Below are 21,721 nucleotides of genomic sequence, written 5' to 3'. Positions count from 1 at the left end.
ACAAGGCTATGTGGTATACTCTACTTCTAACCATGATGCCTAACATAGTAAATGTGCAATAAATATTTTAAACCTATTACTTAACCTTAATCAAGAGTATCTACACACTCCTGCTGCATGGTAAAAATGACAATAAAGACTACTTTAGATAAGAGATGGATTCTAGTTTCCATATGGAGATATTAATCATTTCATCATTAACTTTATAAGACAGTAATAAAATGTGCCTGTGATTTAACACTCATGGAATAAAGAAGAAAGATTATAAATATGTATAATCATCACACTAACCTGCTTCCTTTTTCCAGCTATTCTAAAGGCCACCCACATTCCCTGACTCATGGCTCCTTCCTTTTATTTTCAAAGTCAGCAAAGAGCAGGTTGAGTCCTTTTTCTATCACTATACTCTGACTTCCTCTTCTGCGTTCTTGTTCTACTTTTAAGGAACCTGTGATAACACTGGGTCTACCAGGGTAATCCAGGATAATCCTCTCATCTCAAAGTCCTTAACTTAATCACATATGCAAAGTCTCTCTCACTATCTAAGGTAAAATTCATAGGTTTTGTTAATTAGGATGTAGGTATCTTTGGGAGGCCATAATTCTCTCTACCACCGTTACCTACAATGATGCTAATAATACAGACAGTCCTGACACATTCAATTCACTTATTCAAATGCATTAGACTTACTAGCTTTGAAAAGGTAGTCAATTTAATTGAGTTACAATGTCTGTGGAGAAGAAAAACCGTCCTAACTGGTATGGACAAGCAGCTGGGCATAAGTAAAATATAACTGAAAAAGAGTCTATGAGGTTAGACAGGCAGCACTTAGATCTTTAAAAAGCTTATATTCTTTGCTTTGTTTGAGAAACATAAACTTCACACTTCACTGAACTGGTGAAATGCATGAAACAGGAGAATGAGTGAATATGTGCATTTCAGAAAGATAATTCTTGCAATAAATAGACTAAATGGAAATATAAAGAGATAGGAGGAAAATAATACTTTGGAGATGGTGATTATTTTGAACTATGTCCGAAACTTTTCGAATCAGCTCCTTTCAAAAAGTGAAGCCTAATTCTCCTCTCTTTAAGTATAAGCTGTACTTATTAATCTGCTTCTAACAACTAGAATATATTTAAATTGCCAGTACATGACTTTGGAGACTGAGTTATAAAAGGCGTTGTTGCTTTTTATTTGTTCTCTCTCCAGGATAGTTTGCTCTGGGAGAGCAGCTGCCATATCATAAAGATGCTCAAACAGCCCTATCGAGAGAGCAAAATGGTGAGGAACTGAGGCCTCTTGCCAATAGCAATGTGAATAAGCCATCTTGGAATTGGATCCTCCAGCCCCAGTCAAACCTTCAGATGACTGCAGACCTGGCTGATGGCTTCATGGCAACCTCATGAGAGACCCTGAGCCCACTTAGCTAAGTTGCTCCTCAATTCCTGATCCACAAAAACTGTGAGATAATAAATATTTTCTTATTTGGAACCACTAAGTTTTGAAGTAATTTGTTACACAAGCCAAAAGTAACCAACACAGAGGCTATGGAAATGATTTAAGTGATTGACACTGAGCCAGAACTAAGGCCAAAAAAGGAAATGGAAAGAAAATAATGGATTCTTGGGTTTTTTGGCCTGTGTTGGCATGATGGCTTCAGGAGAGGGATGAGTTCCAGAATAATCCTTCAGTTTCTGGCTTGAATGGAAAGATGCTCGTGACTGAGATGAACTTAGGGTAAAAGCGGTTGAAGGAAGCAGGGAAAGCCTACAAGGAGGAGGACCAGAGATAAATTAACTTCGAACATTTTGAATTTGAGAGGTTATGATATCTTGGTAAGGTTTAAATGTATAATGCACAACTAAAACTTGTAAGACACATTCAACTACAGTTAAGATCTGGAAGCAATCCATACATAGTTAATTAAAACCAAAGATGCAGATAAAATCTCTTAAAAAGAAATTGAGGGCCAGGCACGGTGGCTCACACCTGTAATCCCAGCACTTTGGGAGGCTGAGGTGGGTGGATCACCTGAGGTTGGGAGTTTGAGACCAGCCTGACCAACATGGAGAAACCCCGTCTCTCCAAAAAACACAAAAATAGCCGGGCTTGGTGGCACATGCCTGTAATCCCAGCTATTTAGGAGGCTGAGGCAAGAGAATTGCTTGAACCCAGGAGGTAGAGGTTGTGTTGAGCTGAGATCACACCATTGCACTCCAGCCTGGGCAACAAGAGTGAAACTCTGTCTTCATTAAAAAGAAAGAAAGAAAGAAAGAAAGAAATTCAAAGAGCTAAAAATAGGCTAAATGACGTTTCTTTTCATTTAAATTTATATTTATTTTTTATTTTTTTGAGACAAGGTCTCACTCTGCTGCCCAGGTTGGAGTGGTGTGATCACGACTCACTGCAACCTTGACCTCTTGGGCTCAAGTGATCCTCCTACCTCAGCCCGAGTAGCTGGGACTACAGGTATGTGAAACCACACCCAGCTAATTTTTATTTTTTTAATCTTTTTTTTTTTTTTTTTTTGAGAGACAGTCTTGCTCTGTCACCCATGCTGAAGCACAGTGGCATGAACTTGGTTTACTGTAACTTCTGTGTCCCAGGTTCAAGTGATTTTTCCTGCCTCAGCCTCCCGAGTAGCTGGGATTACAGGCATGCACCACCATACCTGGCTAATTTTTGTATTTTTAGCAGAGAACCCGTTTTACCATTTGGCCAGGCTGGTCTCAAACTCCTGACCTCAGGTGATCCGTTTGCCTCAGCTTCCCAAAGTGTTGGGATTGCAAATGTGAGCCACTGTGCCCGGCCTAAGTTTTATTTTTTATGTTACCCAGACTAGTATTAAACTCTGGGCTCAAGAAATCCTCCCAACTCAGCATCCCAAGGTGCTGAAATTACAGGCTTGAGCCACCATACCTGGTAATCTTTCTCTTAAGACGAGGTCATATTTAACATGTATCACTGTAGCTTATTTCCCTTAAAAAAGCAAGTCTGAATATCCAAGTATGTATAATATATATAAATGCATCTCTGCTTGCCCAATGTAAACGAGTATCACTTGTCCAATTCAAACCCAAAATCTCAAGCCTCTAATTAAGAGTTGCTTCATCCCATTTTTATATGTCTGTTCTAATGCTTAACACAGTGGCCTGCACCCAGTGTCTAATAATTATTTATCAAAATATCAAGTAAGGTAAAAACTTAATAGCTTTTACATGTTAACAACTTTTGGGGCTGGGTGCAATGGCTCACACTGGTAATCCCAGCACTTTGTGAGGCCAAGGTGGGCAGATCGCTTGAGCCCCGGAGTTAGAGACCAGCCTGGGCAACATGGCCAAAACCCATCTCTACCAAACAATACCAAAAAAAAGTAACCTTTTGGAGTAGTGATGCTGACTCTAAAACAAATTAAAAGTTCAAGAAAAATCAGGGAAAAAAAATCATTAAACAGTGACTTACCGATCTGTTTGTAAAACACGAATAAGATGGTCCATAGCTTGTATACCCACTTCCAAGCGATATTTCTGCACATAAAAAATAAAAATGTCAGTAAAGTAACTAATATCCAACTTAAGGAACTTAAACTTTTATAAAGTTACAAACCTTAGATAATGATTTGAGAGCACGCACAGCATTTCTTCGATCATCCAATAAAGTAGATGAAGCTACTCTGTCACAAAGCTTTTGAATCTGTCATGAAAAAATAAAATGCCATTAAAAGAATAAAAAAGAAACTGTGAAATTTTTATCCCCTAAATTTATGCCATGTAATTAAAAAAAAAAAAAAAGAAGCATATGGGATCTAAGAAATGGCCTTTCAGAAATCTAACTATCCATTTAGGTTCTATTATAATCTCATTACCGAGATCAAATAGATTTTTTTTTTTTCCAGAGATTTAAAAAGTGGGCTGGGATGAAAGAGAAGTCAGATAAAATAAGTTACATAAATTGATGAATTAAAAGAAATAATTGGTAAAATCAGAGTGTTCTAATTAGGCTTATTATGACTGTTTGAACCAGCAAGAGAGCATAATCCAAAATGGTTACGCTAGAAGACAGAAAGTTAAAATTTTTAAAATAATAATTCTTTACATTATAACTTTATCCTAACATTTCAACCATATATTTGAATAAGAAAAGTCAAACCTGTATATCAAAACTTTTAAGTGTGCCTCAAAATGTACAAGGATGAAATGCTTTATTATAAAATAACTCATAGAAACCAAAATTTAAACAATTTAAAAACGAATCTTGGAATATTGTTAATAATAGAAAAATCGGATAACTATCCAACATGAGAAGAAAGCTAAAACAATTGTAATACATTCTTTGATGGAATGTCATGTAGGTGTTCAAAAGAATTAACCACTAATATGAAAATACTATGGTAGGTGGGACGCGGTGGCTCATGCCTGTAATCCCATTACTTTGAGAGGCCGAGGCAGGCGGATCACAAGGTCACGAGGTCAAAACCAGCTTGGCCAAAATGGTGAAACCCCATCTCTACTAAAAATACAAAAATCAGATAGGGATGGTGGTACACACCTATAGTCCCAGCTACTCAGGAGGCTGAGGCAGAAGAATCGCTTGAACCCGGAGGCGGAGGTTGCAGTGAGCGGAGATCGTGCCACTGCACTCCAGCCTGGGCAACAGAGACTCTGTTTCAAAAAAAAAAAAAACAAAAGAAAAAAAAGAAAAAAGAAAATACCATGGTATAATAAATAGAAAAAAGGCAAGTTATAAAACTGTATTTAAATTACGGATTCAGTAAAACAAAAGTACCAGACTATGCATATAAATTACATTAAAAAAGAATTTGGAAACCTAAAACTATAAAACTTCTATAAGAAAGCACAGGAGAGCTGGGCGTGGTGGCTCAAGCCTGTAATCCCAGCACTTTGGGAGGCCGAGGCAGGTGGATCACGAGGTCAAGAGATTGAGACCATCCTGGTCAACATGGTGAAACCCCGTCTCTACTAAAAATACAAAAAACTAGCCGGGTTTGGTGGCGTGTGCCTGTAATCCCAGCTACTTAGGAGGCTGAGGCAGGAGAATTGCCTGAGCCCAGGAGGCGGAGGTTGCAGTGAGCCGAGATCGCGCCATTGCACTCCAGCCTGGGTAACGAGCGAAACTCCATCTCAAAAAAAAAAAAAGAAAGCAAGCACAGGAGAAAATCCTTGTGACCTTTATTTAGGCAAAGACTTTTCAGATGCCACATTCATAAAAGAAAAATGTAATAAACTAGATATTATCACTTCTGCTTTTTTTTTTTGAGGAGGGGAGATGGGGTCTTGCTCTGTCTTCTAGGCTGGAGTACAGTGGTGCAATCATGGCTCAAGGTAGCCTCAACCTCCTGTGCTCAAGCAATCCTCTCACCTCAGCCTCTCAAGTAGGTAGGCCCACAGGCACACAACTACAAATACACCTGGGTAATTTTCTTGTAATTTTTAGAGACAGGGTCTAACTATGTTGCTGAGGTTGCTCTCAAACTCCTGGGCTCAAGAGATTTTTCTACATTGGCTTCCCAAAGTGCTGTGATTATAGGTGTGAGCCACTGTACCCAACCCCACTTCTGCTCTTCAAAAGACTATAAAGAGACTGAAAACGTAAACCACAGACTGCTGAAAATATATGGAAAGCATCTGATTAAGAACATAGTTGGCCGGGTACGGTGGCTCAAGCCTGTAGTCCCAGCACTTTGGGAGGCCGAGGCGGGTGGATCACGAGGTCAAGAGATCGAGACCATCCTGGTCAACATGGTGAAACCCCGTCTCTACTAAAAATACAAAAAATTAGCTGGGCACGGTGGCACCTGCCTGTAATCCGAGCTACTCAGGAGGCTGAGGCAGGAGAATTGCCTGAACCCAGGAGGCGGAGGTTGCGGTGAGCCGAGATCGCGCCATTGCACTCCAGCCTGGGTAACAAGAGCGAAACTCCGTCTCAAAAAAAAAAAAAAAAAAAAAAAAAAAGAACATAGTTTAAAAAACACCTGGGTCCTTTCTAGCTTGGTCAATTAGTATTTTAACTTTTTTTTCAAGACTATCATAGAATAGCAAGTATTTTAACTGACTAAAGAATTCACTTGAGTTTGAGACCAGCTGGGCAACACAGTGAGACCCTGTCTCTACAAAAACTAAAATTAGCTGGGTGTGATGGTGTGAGCCGGTAGTCCTAGCTACTCAGCAGACTGAAGCAGGTGGATCCACCTGCTAAAGGTTGCAGTGCACTATGATCACACCACTGCACTCCAGCCTGAGCAACAGATTGAGACCTTGTTTCTCCAAAAAATAAAAAAAGCAAGCAAGCAAGAAAGAAAGTGTAAGTTTATTACATTCTTTGAAGATTCTTTAAGATTTTGGCAATGCACATGTTTGCACCCTACATATCTGAATTAATGATGTTCAAATACATATAGTGTTTCCCAAATTATGCTTTGCAGACTCCTAGTGTCCCAGAAGATATTAATAGATTCCCTACTATCACAGAATAAGTGGGAAACACAAGGTTATACAAAATTAACTCAGTTTGTGCACTGCAGGATTTCTAAGTCTTTACAATTGCTGATTTGCATTTCTTCATACAGCAGATATAGTAGTTTTACATTCTTTATTCATTCTAAGTGTTCACATTTAAAAATCCTTCCACATATATATATATATATATATATATATATATATATATATATTATCACTTAGAAAAACTACTTATTTATCTCTTAAAAACATGAACCTCATTACTCTCAGCTCTAAGAATTTCTTGGGTCAAAACAGTTTTCCTAAGCAAGGATGCAATGCCTTTACTTAGGTCTTGTATATCTTTTGTTCATTTTTTTAAGGTAGCTTATAGTTGATGCTATGAACGGGAAATGTTTTTTCTACGCATTTTCTGCTTCTTCTTAGTCTTAGACCTCAAGTGCTGGTTCCAGATCTGGGATTCTTATCTACCTTGAGTAATGCCAGTACCATGCAGGGCTAGAATTCAGCCTCAACCTTACTTTTGGTTGGTGTACAGAGGTACTTTTCTCAAAATATAAATTTCCATGTCTAGATGCTCTACAATCATGCTTGCTAAACATAGAAATATTAAAAATTACAGCAAGGGGGAGGGGACAGGAGGATGGCAGAACAAGATAAAAAGCAGCACCTGGTCCCCTGGACCACCTGAGGAGTAGAACTACCTACTGTAGGGATTGCCTACTAGCTTGGACTTTTATTAGACAAAGACATACATTTTTATCTTGGTTAGACCTCTGTTTTCTGCCCTGTGTCACAGTGGCTGAACCAATGCCCAAACTAATTAACTCTTTTTTTCTTTTTTTTTGACAGTCTTGCTCTGTTGCCTAGGCTGGAATGCAGTAGTGCAATCTTAGCTCACTGCAACCTCTGCCTCCCAGGTTCAAGTGATTCTCTTGCCTCAGCCTCCTGTGAGTAGCTGGATTACAAACGTGCTACCACACCCAGCTAATTTTGGTGTTTTTAGTAGAGACAGGGTTTCACCACATTGGCCAGGCTGGTCTTAAACTCCTGACCTCAAGTGATCCACTAATCTCAGCTTCTCATTGTGCTGGAATGCCAGATGTGAGCCACTGCACCCAGCTACAAACTAATAAACTCTTTATATAAGAAGAAATGAAGGCTCAGAAACATATCAGTGTACCCCAAAATACACTACCAGTTTGGTAGCAGAATTTAGATCCTAACTGAATTACAGATGTCTCACTCCAAAGTCCATACTCTTTCTTCTAAGTAGAGAATTATGAGTCAGAGTATCTGTTACGAACTACAGGAACTGCAAGATTTTTTTTTTTAAGTAAATAAAGGGACATAGTAACACAGTCCCTGTAAATAGCTCCCACTTGCACAACTGTTTACTGAACACTCTGACAAGTCTTTGACTAAACTGCCCAGCCAGGGCAGTTCCCTGTTCTAAGGAAATGGAAGCCTTAATTTGGGAAAGTTATAATCAGAAGCTACTAATTGCTACCAACAAGAAAAACATCAGTACTATTAAAAAAAGAAAGAAAGAAAAATTGCAATAATTAATATATTCACTCTTTTAAGAATTAACCTGGGTGAGTGGAGAGATTAAAGATAGAACAGGTCTTTGGATCTACTAATGGGCTAGTATGAAAAAATAAATAAATAAATAAAGATAGAACAGGTCAGGTTATTAATTACCATAACGAATGAAATAAAGTAAAGAAGGCAGTAATGTGCAGGCAATGGGCAGAAATCTGAAGGGATAAGCAAGAAGGTAAGGAAATAACTGAGAGAACTGAATTTAAGAGGCTTGGGGTCCTAAAGAATAAGACATCTGGAACAGACACTGTTTGGAATTCAACTTATAGAAATTTGTCACACAGCAATATACACACAAATACAGTAACAATCACTGCAGCAATAGAAACAAATCAGAAGTATCTTAAACGTCCATTCATAGTGACTTTCACTTTTCATTTTATATACTTACACAGCATTTCTTTAAACAAGCATGTATGCAAATATTACTTTTATAATTAAAAAAAAAAAAAGAACTGGGGCTGGGTGCAGTCGCTCATGCCTGTAATCCCAGCACTTTGGGAGCCTGAGGGGGGCGGATCGCCTAAGGTTAGGAGTTTGAGACCAGCTCACCCAACATGATGAATACCTGTCTCTACTAAAAATACAAAAATTAGCCAGGCATTGTGGTGTGCGCTTATAATCTCAGCTACTTGGGAATTTGAGGCACAAGAATTACTTGAACCTGAGAGGTGGAGGTTGCAGTGAACCAAGATCATGCCACTGCACTCCAGCCTAGGTGACAGGGTCTGTCTCAAAAAAAAAAAAAAAAAAAAAAAAAAAAAATATATATATATATATATAAAATCAAAAAGCAGTAATGAGTAAGCCAGCTGAAGTCCGATACTGTAAATAAGCAATCGTCCTTCTGTACCTCAGTATACATTCTAGGGTTTAGTAAGGTTAAAGGCCAAAGGAATAATATAGCCCGAAGAATTTAGTGCAGTAACCCTGAGGTTGGTGATTCATTCATTTGTTCAACAAATACTAGAGTGCTGCCACTCTTATGAAGGGGCCAAGGTCCATGCAACCTGAAGCAGTGGTTTATGATAATAAAGTTCAGAAATAGAGACTAAGCATTTAGAAACTTCCAAAGACACTGGATACGTAAGGCTGGGATGGGTAAGGCTAACTAGAATGAAGCTAAAAGAGCAGGAAAACTGACTCAATGAGTATGTTACCATCAGAAGGAAAAACCATTTAATTGTACAGTTAAAAGAGATGCTTATTCACTGTCCCAGACGGGATCCTGAGGTAGGCTTTGTTGTTGGAAACTCATTCTCTTGGATACTGACCAAAGAAGTGGATTAGTAGTTTCAAGCAAAATTCATAAACTCACTGGTCATCTTAAAGTCACAAACTCTTATCTTAGTTCTCAACACTCCTATTTACATGATGGGAAAGTTGGGAAGGATATGAAGATTTAAATATCGGATTTTAATGCCATATAGTGCCTTAACAATTAACTATTTGCTGCTATTAGTGATTGAAAGAGTAAGTTACAACACAGAATAAATTAATCCAGTTTACTTTCATTAAAAAGTCAGAAATATTTACCTCTAGGCCTTTTAACAAAGTATTCTGTATCTTAGCATACTACCAAGGCACACATTTCAACCATTCTGTACTCCTGAAACAAGTAACTTTTCCAAAATTTCACCATCAGAATAATGTAAATACGGTCAAGATATACAAGATTACAGAATAGAAAAGTGTTAACAAGAAACAGATGCTTCAGTCTGTTCGTTTGAAATAAATCTCCAATACCTACTGTTAAAAACTTTTTTAAAGCAAATATGCATGCCCTATATAACATTCCAGTCAACAATGGACTGCTGTGTATACGACCCTTGTCCTATAAGATAATGGAAATCCAAAATTCCTATCACCTAGCGATGTCGTAGCCTTGGCACAACACATGACTCGTGTTTGTGCTGATGCTGGTGTATGCAAACCTACTGCACTGCCAGGCTTATGAAAGTATAGCACAAACAATTGTGTACAGTACATAATACTTGATAACAGTAATAAATGACTATGTTACTTGTCTATGTATTTACTATATTATACTTTTAATGGTTATTTTAGAGTGTACTTCTACTTACAAAAAAATAAAAGTTAACTGTAAAACAGACTCAGGCAGGTCCTTCAGGAAGTATTCTAGAGGCATTATTATAACAGAAGTTGACAGCTTCACTGCATGTTACTGCAGCTGAAGACCTTCAAGTGGAACAAGAGATGAAGGTAGAAGACAGTGATATTGATGACCCTGCCCTGTGTAGGCCTAGGCTAACATGTGTTTGTCTTTTAGTTTTTAACAAAAAAGTGGCTGGGTGTGGTGGCTCACGCCTGTAATCCCAGCACTTTAAGAGGCTGAAGTTGGCAGATCTCCTGAGGTCAGGAGTTCAAGACCAGCCTGGCCAACATGGTGAAACCCCATCTCTACAAAAATGCAAAAATTAGCTGGGCATGATGGCGGGTGCCTGTAATCCCAACTATTCAAGAGGCTGAGGCAGGAGAATCACTTGAACCTGGGAGGCGGAGGTTGCACTGAGCCGATACTGTGCCACTGCACTTCAGCCTGGGTAACAGAGTGAAACTCCGTCTCAAAAAAAAAAAAAAAGTTTAAAAAGTAAAAATTTTTAAATAGAAAAAAGCTTATAAGGCCGGGCGCGGTGGCTCAAGCCTGTAATCCCAGCACTTTGGGAGGCCGAGGCGGGTGGATCACGAGGTCAAGAGATCGAGACCATCCTGGTCAACATGGTGAAACCCCGTCTCTACTAAAAATACAAAACATTAGCTGGGCATGGTGGCGCGTGCCTGTAATCCCAGCTACTCAGGAGGCTGAGGCAGGAGAATTGCCTGAACCCAGGAGGCGGAGGTTGTGGTGAGCTGAGATCGCGCCATTGCACTCCAGCCTGGGTAACAAGAGTGAAACTCCGTCTCAAAAAAAAAAAAAAAAAAAAAAAAGCTTATAGAAGGCCGGGCGCGGTGGCTCAAGCCTAGAATCCCAGCACTTGGGGAGGCTGAGGCGGGTGGATCAAGAGGTCAAGAGATTGAGACCATCCTGGTCAATACGGTGAAACCCAGTCTCTACTAAAAATACAAAAAAAGTAGCTGGGCATGGTGGCGCATGCCTGTAATCCCAGCTACTCAGGAGGCTGAGGCAGGAGAATTGCCTGAACCCAGGAGGCGGAGGTTGTGGTGAGCTGAGATCGCGCCATTGCACTCCAGCCTGGGTAACGAGCGAAACTCCGTCTCAAAAAAAAAAAAAAAAGAAAGAAAAGAAAAGAAAAAAGCTTATAGAATAATGATGTAGAATAAAAATATCGTGCAATGTGTCTTGTACAATGTGTTGGTGTTTTAAACTAAGTATTATTACAAAAAAGTTTTTAAAAAGTTTAAAAGTTTATCAAGTTAAAGTTATAGTAAACTAAGGTTAATTATTGAAGAAAATTTTACAAAATGAATTTAGTGTAGCCTTAAGCGCACAATGTTTATAAATTGTACTTTATATAATGTCCTTGGTCTTCACATTCACCACTCATTCACGTGACTCACCCAGAGCAACTTCTAGTCCTGTGAGCTCTATTCATGGTTAAGCAACCTATACAGGCATACTATTTACTATCTTTTATGCCACATTTTTACTACACCTTTTCTACAGTAAGATGCAGATACACAAATATTTACTATTATGTTACAATTGCCTACAGTATTCATTACAGTAACATGCCATATAGTTTTATGGCCCAGGAGCAATAGGCTACGCCATACAGCCTAGGTGAGTACCCAGGTTTGCTTTAAGTACACTCTAGGATGTTTGCACAAAACTGCCTAATGATGCATTTCTCAGAATTTATCCCTGACACTGAGCTACCAAGAACTATCAAGAGTTACAGAGTTTTATGAAGAAACTCATTTGTGTAAATATAGATATTGGTAAATATAAAGACAACACTCTGGAAAGATGTACACCAAACTTGATTAGAGACTACTTCTAGTGATGCGAAGTAAGATTGTGAAGGAAGAAAGAAGCTATTTTAGAATACATACTGATTTGAACTATTTTCATTATTGCCTCAATAAATAAAGGGAAAAAAATTAAAGAAATTTCCATATTAGAGCTTGCTTTTATTTTATCACCTACTCTAAAATACCACCTGATTGACTCACTATACATCTGCTTTATGAATTCAACTGTTTCTTGCTATTTAATGTAGCTATGTTCCATAAAGTTACCATGAACACTGACTTAGTGAATACTAAACAATCGCTCCTAGGCCAGGCACAGTAGCTCACGTCTGTAATCTCAAAGAGCTTTCGGAGGACAGGAGTTTGCAATCAGCCTGGGCAACACAGCTAGATCCTTTTTTTTTTTTTTTTTTTTTTTTGAGACAGAGTTTTGCTCTTGTTGCCCAGGCTGGAGTGCAATGGTGTGACCTCAGCTTACTGCAACCTCCGCCTCCCAGGTTCAAGCAATTCTCCTGCCTCATCCTCCTAAGTAGCTGGGATTACAGGCATGCAACACCATGCCTAATTTTTTTGTATTTTTAGTAGAGACGGAGTTTCTCCATGTTGGTTAGGCTGGTCTCGAACTCCTGACCTCATGATCTGCCTGCCTTGGTCTCCCAAAATGCTGGGATTACAGGTGTGAGCCACTGTGCCCGGCTAGATCCCGTCTTTATAAGAAATTTAAAAATTAACCAGGCATGGAGGTGAGTGCCTGTAGTTCTAACTACTCAGGAGGCTGAGGCAGGAGGATGGCTTGAGCCCAGTAGTTTGAGAATGCAGTGAGCCATGGTTGTGCCACTGCACTCCAGACTGGGTAACAGAGTGAGACTCCGTCTCTAAAAACAAAACCCATTGTTCCTAGAGAAAATACAGGGTTAGTTTCCTGCAAGCCTCTGATCACATTTTCATCAACTGATCAATATAAAATCTTCTTTTATGTGTATTTCTATTTAAAGACATCTTTATTAAATTTTATTTTTTTAGAGATGAGGTGTCACTATGTTGCCCAGGTTGATCTTGACCTCCTCAGCTCAAGTGGTCCTCCTGCCTTGGTCTCCCAAAGTGCTAGGATTATAGGTGTGAACTACTGCACCTTGTTAAAGACATTTAATATACATCTTGGACCATTAATATTGATCTCATGGCCAACAGCACTGTACCTCATGCCTCAGTGATGCTTACCTAATATACACATTATCTCTGTAAGGAGCATCACAGCCTTCTTGTGCTTAGGAACATTAGACAACACCACATGGAGTCTATTTTTAATAGGGAAATCCCAAACAAAACAATACAAACGTAAGGCTAGATGCGGTGGCTCACATCTGTAATCCCAGCACTTTGGGAGGCTGAGGTGGGTGGATTACCTAAGGCCAGGAGTTTAAGACCAGCCTGGCCAACACGGTGAAACCCCATCTCTACTAAAAATAGAAAAAATAGCCAGGTGTGGTGGAGCTACTTGGGAGGTGAAGGCAGAGGATGCAGTGAGCTGAGATCATGCCACTGCACTCTACCCTGGGCGAGAGAGTAAGACTGTCTCAAAAAACAAACAAACAAACAAACAAAAACAAAAAAACAAAAACGCAAAAAAGTGTAACACTAAACAGATCATGAAAAGGACACATTTATAGTATGAGAGCTGAAACAAGAAGGCAAAGCACCACCTTTTTTGACCTCAGTTGGAGATGTGTATATTGGGTGAATCAAATTTTTCACTGCTCTGTACCATCTACAAATAAATAACCATAAAGTACTCAAAGTACTGATTTGTGGAAAACAAATACATTTAGTGAGTAGGTGAATTTGCAAACAAGAAATTGACAAATAATGAGGATGGACTGCCCTTTAAATACAATCTTTTTAAGTCAAATTCATCATCTGGAAAATGAAAAGCTAAAGTAGAATAACTCTAAGGTTACTTAGTGCTCAAAATTAAGAACAGTAAAAAGGCGCAGTGAGTAGAATAACTCTAAGGTTACTTAGCGCTCAAAATTAAGAACAGTAAAAAGGCGCAGTGAGTCATGCCTGTACTCCCAGCACTTTGGGAGGCCAAGGCAAGCAGATCATGAGGTCAGGCGTTCGAGACCAGCCTGGCCTACGTGCTAAAACCCCATCTCTACTGAAGATACAAAAAAATTAGCCAGGCATGGTAGCGCATGCCTGTAATCCAGCTATTCCAGAGGATGAGGCAGGAGAACCACTTGAATCCAGGGGGTGGAGGTTGCAGTAAGCCAAGATCGTGCCATTGCACTCCAGCCTGGGCAACAGGCAAGACTCTATATCAAAACACACACACACACACACACACACACACACACACACTACTTGGCTGTGTATTGGCTGGGCGTGGTGGTTCACACCTGTAATCCCGGCACTCTGGGAGGCAAAGGTGGACAGATTACCTGAGGTCAGGAGTTCGAGACTAGCCTGGCCTATATGGTGAAACTCTCTACTAAAAATACAAAAATAAAAAACTAGCTGGGCATGGTGGCACATGCCTGTGATCCCAGCTACTCTGGAGGCTGAGGCAGGAGAATCGCTTCAACCCAGGAGGCGGAGGTTGTGGTGAGCCAGTATCGCACCACTGCACTCCAGCCTAGGCGACAGAGCAAGATTCTGACTCAAAATAATTAATAATAATGTATTACATTTACTATGCTATTTGAAAAATCTATTTGACTCATACAGGATTTAAAATAAATTTTAAGCCAACATTTAAAAATCTAGACTTCTATGTTTTCTTTACTGTTCTTTTTTTAGAGCCAGGATCTTCTTGCACTGTCGTTCAGGCTGGAGTACAGTGGCACTATTCATAGCATCCTTGATCTCCTGGGTTCAAGCAATTTTCCCACCTCAGCCTACCATGTTGCTGGGACTACACGCATGCAACACAGAGCTAGGCTTCAAATGTATATATTTTCTCGAAAAACATCAGCCTGACTGCTAATGGTAGCTAACGCTCTTATTTTGTAAAATTTAAGAAGCCATCAATTTTAAGACCCACCATCTTTTTAATGAATCACCAAGAAAAAAGAAATATCCACAATTACAAGATGTATCCTGATTTCAGAGAGGTTTAAATGCTAATGTGCATCTCTGAATTAGTAAAATGTGGTATCTATGCCAATTACTATGTGCTAACTCTGTCCTAAAGTGTTTTACATTTTGAAATTCATTTAATCTTCACAAAAAACAAAGAATGGGCACTATTACTATTTACATTTTAGACATGAAGAAACAGAGGCACCACAGTTAAGTAACTTCTTGTCTACCTTTATAAAATAAGTAGTGGGACAGCATTCAGCCAAGTAGTTTGAGTGCTTTCCCACTACATTAAATTGGTTCTCTGTGCCAACATTGCATGAGGCAACTACTGGCTGGATTTGAGCATTAGCCACATCCTCAAATCAGGATATGCAGGCTCAAGTATCATCTCAAACCTCTGCCTTCTTCTCCGACCTGACCAGCTTCATTGAGGCTACCCAACTGGACTTTGAATTTGTGACCCTGTGTTAAACAACAGAATACTCTATGTTAACAACAATAAAAGAAAAGCAAAAAAGAAACAAATGTGAGTACAGTTTAACCCATTGTTTTATTTATAAGGACAAGAAAGGGATGACAGAAAAAAAAGAAGTTCGACTAATTTATATTATGCTAACTAGGTGTTTGGTGCTCTGAGAAACACAATAAAGAATAAGATGTGGATTCTGTTATTAAGAAGATTTTATAGTCTATTAGAAGAGACTATAGTTTAATTAACAAAAGTAACTGAAAATCTGGTATTTTTAATAATTTCTAATAAAGTGCTTCCGTACATGTTTTGTAACACTCCTATGCAACACGGGTGCCTGCCACCACGCCTGGCTAATTTTTATTAACATGGATCTTAACACGGTAAGATCTCCAACATCAATGAAAAAGGTAAGCTGTAGAACACTATAAACAATGTATCATTTATATAAAAAAGAGTAAATATGCTAATACAAACCTTTAATTCTATACTACATGGAGGCATGATTATGTATAAAGGTCTGGAAGGATTTATACCAAACTAGTAATAGTGGTTATCTCTGGAAAGAGAACTGAAATTGGAGACAGGAGTAAAGAGAACTTAAACTTTACTTGTTTTGTCTGCCATTTTGTAAATTAAAAAATGATAACTGACACATGAGTTTCACAATTCCACTTACCAACTGAAACATGAAAAGGATAAATAATCCCATTAACAGCTGGTAAACTGGACATAATCAGAATTATAATCTAACAACTGGTCAATTAAAAAAATTTTTTTTTGCTAGCCAATAAGGCTATTTATTTATATTCAGTGCTACACAAAGACCAAAAAAGACACAATGGGAATAGGAGTGACTAGGAAAGAAAAAATTGAGATGAGAAATGTGAAAATGAAAAACTACTGGCCAGGTACAGTGGCTAATGCCTGCAATCCCAGCACTTTGAGAGGATCACTTAAGTCCAGGAATTCAAGACCAGCCTGAACAACATAGCAAGACCCTGTCTCTACAAAAAAATTTAAAAATCAGCCAAGTGTGGTGCCTTGCACAGGTACTCCCAGCTACTCAGGAGGCTGAGGTGGGAAGATTGCTTGAGTACAGGAAGATGAAGTTGAAGTGAGCCGTGATCATGCCACTGCACTCTAGCCTATTCAACAGAGTAAGACCCTGTTTCAAAAAAAAAAAAAAAGAAAGAAAGAAAGAAAAAGAAAAAAGAAAAACTATCAAAAGGTTAAAAAGAAGAAGACAGCATAAAACTAGGATGGTGAAGGTACACTTAAAATTTAAAGGAAGAAGTCCTAGTCAGAGCAATCAGGCAAGAGAAAGGAATAAAAGGCATAAGAATAGGAAAAAATGACAAATTATCTCTTTTCTGATAATATGATTCTAAACCTAGAAAACCCTACAGGCGCCACTAAAAGGTACCAGCTGATAAACGACTTCAGTAAAGTTTCAGGATACAAAATCAATGGAGAAAAATCAGTAGCATTTTTATAGAGCAATAACTTTCAAGCTGAGGGCCAAATCAAGAATGCAATCCCATTTACCCTAGACATACACACACACACACACACACACACACACACACACACACACACACAACCACCTTAGAATACATCTAACCAAGGAGGTGAAAGATCTCTATAGATAGAACTATAAAACACTGCTGAAAGAAATAATAGGTTATACAAACCACTGAAAAAACATCCCATGCTCATGAATCAAAGAATCAATATTGTTAAAATGGGGCCAGGCACAGTGGCTCATGCCTGCCATCCCAGCACTTTGGGAGGCCAAAGCCAAAGGATGACCTGAGGTCAGAAGTTTGAGACCAGCCTGACCAAAATGGTGAAACCCTACCTCTACTAAAAATACAAAAATTAGCCAGGCGTGGTGGTGGGCACCTGAATCCCAGCTACTTCGGAGGATGAGGCAGGAGAATCACATGAATCCAGGAGGCAGAGGTTGCAGTGAGCCGACATTGTGCCACTGTACTCCAGCCTGGGTGACAGAGCAAGGCTCCCACTCAAAAAAAAAAAGAAGCCGCCGGGCGCGGTGGCTCAAGCCTGTAATCCCAGCACTTTGGGAGGCCGAGGTGGGTGGATCACGAGGTCGAGAGATCGAGACTATCCTGGTCAACATGGTGAAACCCCGTCTTTACTAAAAATATAAAAAACTAGCTAGGCGTGGTGGTGCATGCCTGTAATCCCAGCTACTTAGGAGGCTGAGGCAGGAGAATTGCCTGAGCCCAGGAGGCGGAGGTTGCGGTGAGCTGAGATCACGCCATTGCACTCCAGCCTGGGTAACAAGAGCAAAACTCCATCTCAAAACAAAACAAAAAACAACAACAACAACAAAAAGCCATACTCCCCAAAGCAATCTATAGATTCAATGTTATTCCTATCAAACTACCAATGTCATTTTTCACAGACTTAGAAAAAACTATTCTAAAATTCATATGGAACCAAAAGAGCCTGAACAGCCAAAACCATCCTAAGCAAAAAGTTGGAAAAATCACACTACCCCAAGTCAAACTGTACAAGGCTACACTAACCAAAACAGACACAAACCAATGGAACAGGAAAATAACCCAAAACTAAAGCTACACACCTGCAACCATCTGATCTTTGACAAAATTGACAGTAACAAGTAATGGCGAAAGGACTACCTATCCAATAAATGGTGCTGGGATAACTGGATAGCCTTATGCAGAAGAATGAAGTTGGAGCCCTACCATTTACCATATAAAAAATTAACTCATGACGGATTAAAGATGTAAATATAAGACCTAAAACTATAAAAATCCTAGAAGAGGTTGGGTGCAGTGGCTCACACCTGTAATCCCAAGGAGGATGAGGCGGGCAGATCACAAGGTCAGGAGATTGAGACCAGCCTGGTCCACATGGTGACACTCCATCTCTACTAAAAATACAAAAATTAACTGGGCATGGTGGCACACACCTGTAGTCCTAGCTATTCAGAAGGCTGAGGCAGGAGAATCGCTTGAATCTGGGAGGTGGAGGTTGCAGTGAGCTGAGACTACGCCACTGCACTGACTCCAGCCTGGGTTACAGGGCAAGAATCCGTCTCAAAAACAACAACAAAATCCTAGAAGAAACCTAGGAGACACCATTCTGGACACTGACCTTGGCAAATGACTAAGAGCCCAAAAGCAATTGTGACAAAAATGGACAAGTGGGGACCTAATTACACTAAAGAGCTTTTGTAGAGCAAAAGAAACTATCAACAGAGTAATCAGACAACTTACAGCCTGGGATAAAACATCTGCAAACCATGCATCAGACAAAGGTCTAATATCCAGAATCTGTAAGGAACTTAATTCAACAGGCAAAAACCAAGAACTGTGTTAAAAAATGGGCAAAAGACATGAACAGATAACGTCTCCGAAGAAGACTTACACACAGGCAAGAAATGTATAGAAAATTACTCCACATCACTAATCATTTGAGAAATGCAAGTCAAAACCACAATGACACACCATCTCCCACCAGTCAGAATGACTATTATTAAAAATAACAAAACAAAAAAACAAAAAACAAAAAAAACCCCACACAGGTGTTGGAGAGGTTGTAGAAAAAAGGGAACACTATATACTGTTGGTCAGAAGGTAATTTTAGTTCAGTCACTGTAGAGAGCAGTTGGGAGATTTCTCAAAGAACTTAAAACAGAACTACCATTCGACCCAGCAATCCCACTACTACATTTTTTCAACAAATATTTATCAAGCAACTAATATGGACTTAATTTTATGACAGAAACTTACCTTTATGAAGCTTAAAACATTGTTGTACCTTCCTAAAACAGAACTCTCCCAACTATGACTATTTCTTGTAGGACTAAAATAATCCATGCTAATAGTCATTTCAATTATAATATGTTTAATGAAATAAAACAAAGGAAAATAAAGAAAAATAAATCATTCTATTAAAAAGCCACATGCACCTGCATGTTCACTGCAGGACTCTTCACAATTAAAAAGATGTGGAATCAACCTACGTGTCCATCAATAGTGGACTAGATAAGGAAAATGCTACACACACACACACACACACACACACACACACACACACACACACCATGGAATACTATGTAGGCATAAAAAAGAACAAAACCATGTCCTTTGCAGCAACATGGTTGCAGCTGGCAGCCATTATCCTATTATCCTAAGTGAATTAATGCAGGAACAGAAAACCAAATATTGCATGTCCTAATTTGTAAGTGGGAGCTAAACAATGAGTAAGCATGGACCTAAAGACGGCAGTAGTCAACACTGGGACAACAAGCAGGGGAAGGTAGGAGGGGGGCGATTAAAAAACTACCCATCAGGTACTGTCCTTACTACCTGGGTGATGGCTGTACATCAAACCTCAGCAGCATGCAATTTACTCATGTAACAACCTGCACAAGTAACCTTCTAAACCTTTAAAGTTAGGGGAGAAAAGTATTTAGAGAAATGTTTATTTTCATAAATAAATTTATGAAACAATACTAATGAATGTTTAATAATTTATAAAAATATAAAAGTAAAAAGAAAATCAAAGAACACTGGCATAATACAGCTTGCAGTATTTTTTCATAATTCTTTTAAGTATTCAGTAACTACTTAACTGACAGGAAAAAATAAAGAATAGGAATGGCAGTTAAAATGCTAACTTCAACCAATCAATCACTAATCTAACAAATATTTGTCAAGCACCTAATACTGATTTAATTTTATGATATAACCTTACCTTCATGAAGTTTAAAACATAGTTGTACCTTCCTAAAACATTATTTCCCCAACTATGACTATTTACTGTAAGACGAATAATTCATAAGTCAAGTAACTTATAAGGTTCTTAATGAAATAAAAATATTACTGTTTTAGATTACCAAAAAAAGAGTCAGAAATTGTTTATTTTCTGAAACAGAGTCTTGCTCTGTCCCCCAGGCAGAGTGCAGTGTCGTGATCTCAGCTCACTGTAACCTCTGCCTCTTGGGTTCAAGTGATTCTCCTGTCTCAGCCTCCCTAGTAGCTGGAATTACAGGCATCCATCACCATGTCCAGATAATTTTTGTATTTTTAGCAGAGACAGGGTTTCGCCATATTAGCCAGGTTGGTATTCTGACCTCAGGTGATACGCCCACCTTGGCCTCCCAAAGTGCTGACATTACAGGCCTGAGCTACCACCCCCCACCCAGAAATTTGTTTTAAATTTAACTCTGTTACTGAGAAGACTTTATTAAAAAGGCAAAAGCCAATCTTATCTTCATATGACCTAAATTACTATAATCTATAAAAAGAGATGTGGGAACACTAAAAAATCAAACACAAGTCTCTTTGTAGACAAATCCAATTAATCCATTTCCATTATAATTACCTGTTAAGTCAGCCGAGTAATATACTACTTCATTTATTCTCCACGCTCTCTCCAATAAAAATGAACTATGCTTTTCAAAAGGACATCCTTTTAAGCAAGGGGTCATAATGAAACATGTCTACCAAATAACCTATCACAAATGCTAGCATCTCAAAATCTAACATTGCAATAGTTTTCCTGTAATCCCACCAATTTGGGAAGCTGACAGGATTGTTTGAGGTCATGAGTTTAAGACCAGCCTGGGCAACATACTGTGGCCCTGTCTCTACAAAAAATTTAAAAATTACCTAGATGTGGTGGCAGACTACATGCCTGTAGTCTCCACTACTTGGGAAGCTGAGCTGTTGGAGCCCAGGAGTTTGAGGTTACACTAAGCCATGGTTGTGCAACAGGAGTGCAGCCTGGGAAACAGAGTGAGACCCTGTCTCTTAAAAAAAAAGGTTTTCAAATTAATGGTGAATAACTTTTGATGCAAAAAATGTTTATGGCACTTCTGCCTGAGGTATAATAAGCATAACTTTACCTACAACAGACAAAAAGCAAAATGCAAAGCAGTAATATTAATAAATAATAGAAGGTAAATACATAAAAGAGGAACAGTATTTGCTATCAACAAATGTATATAAGGAATTCTAATATTCTTTCCTAAAAGATAATCAGATTCAAGAGTAATGTATCTAAAGAAATAAATAAAGAAAAAGGCAACAGAATTATATATCCTCTTGGGCAATTTTTCCCTAAGTATGCT

The 21,721-nt window shown here is 38.8% G+C and overlaps 1 protein-coding gene across 2 annotated transcripts in view; it reads right to left on the bottom strand.

The window, feature by feature from the left end:
* The window catches only part of USO1 (USO1 vesicle transport factor), an 80,622-nt gene that overhangs the window by 53,204 nt on the left and 5,697 nt on the right, over positions 1 to 21,721 (bottom strand). For both annotated transcript variants that reach the window (XM_010342616.3, XM_003931984.4), the window contains exons 2-3: positions 3,610 to 3,696; positions 3,466 to 3,530 (exon numbers count right to left, since the gene is read on the bottom strand). In XM_010342616.3, coding sequence (XP_010340918.3) covers positions 3,466 to 3,530; positions 3,610 to 3,696 — 152 coding nt within the window. The remainder of the gene's footprint in view (positions 1 to 3,465; positions 3,531 to 3,609; positions 3,697 to 21,721) is intronic.

The sequence above is a fragment of the Saimiri boliviensis genome, chromosome 3 (genome assembly GCF_048565385.1).
Source record: "Saimiri boliviensis isolate mSaiBol1 chromosome 3, mSaiBol1.pri, whole genome shotgun sequence".
NCBI lineage: Eukaryota > Metazoa > Chordata > Mammalia > Primates > Cebidae > Saimiri > Saimiri boliviensis.
This window is presented reverse-complemented; position numbering and strand designations above follow the sequence as displayed.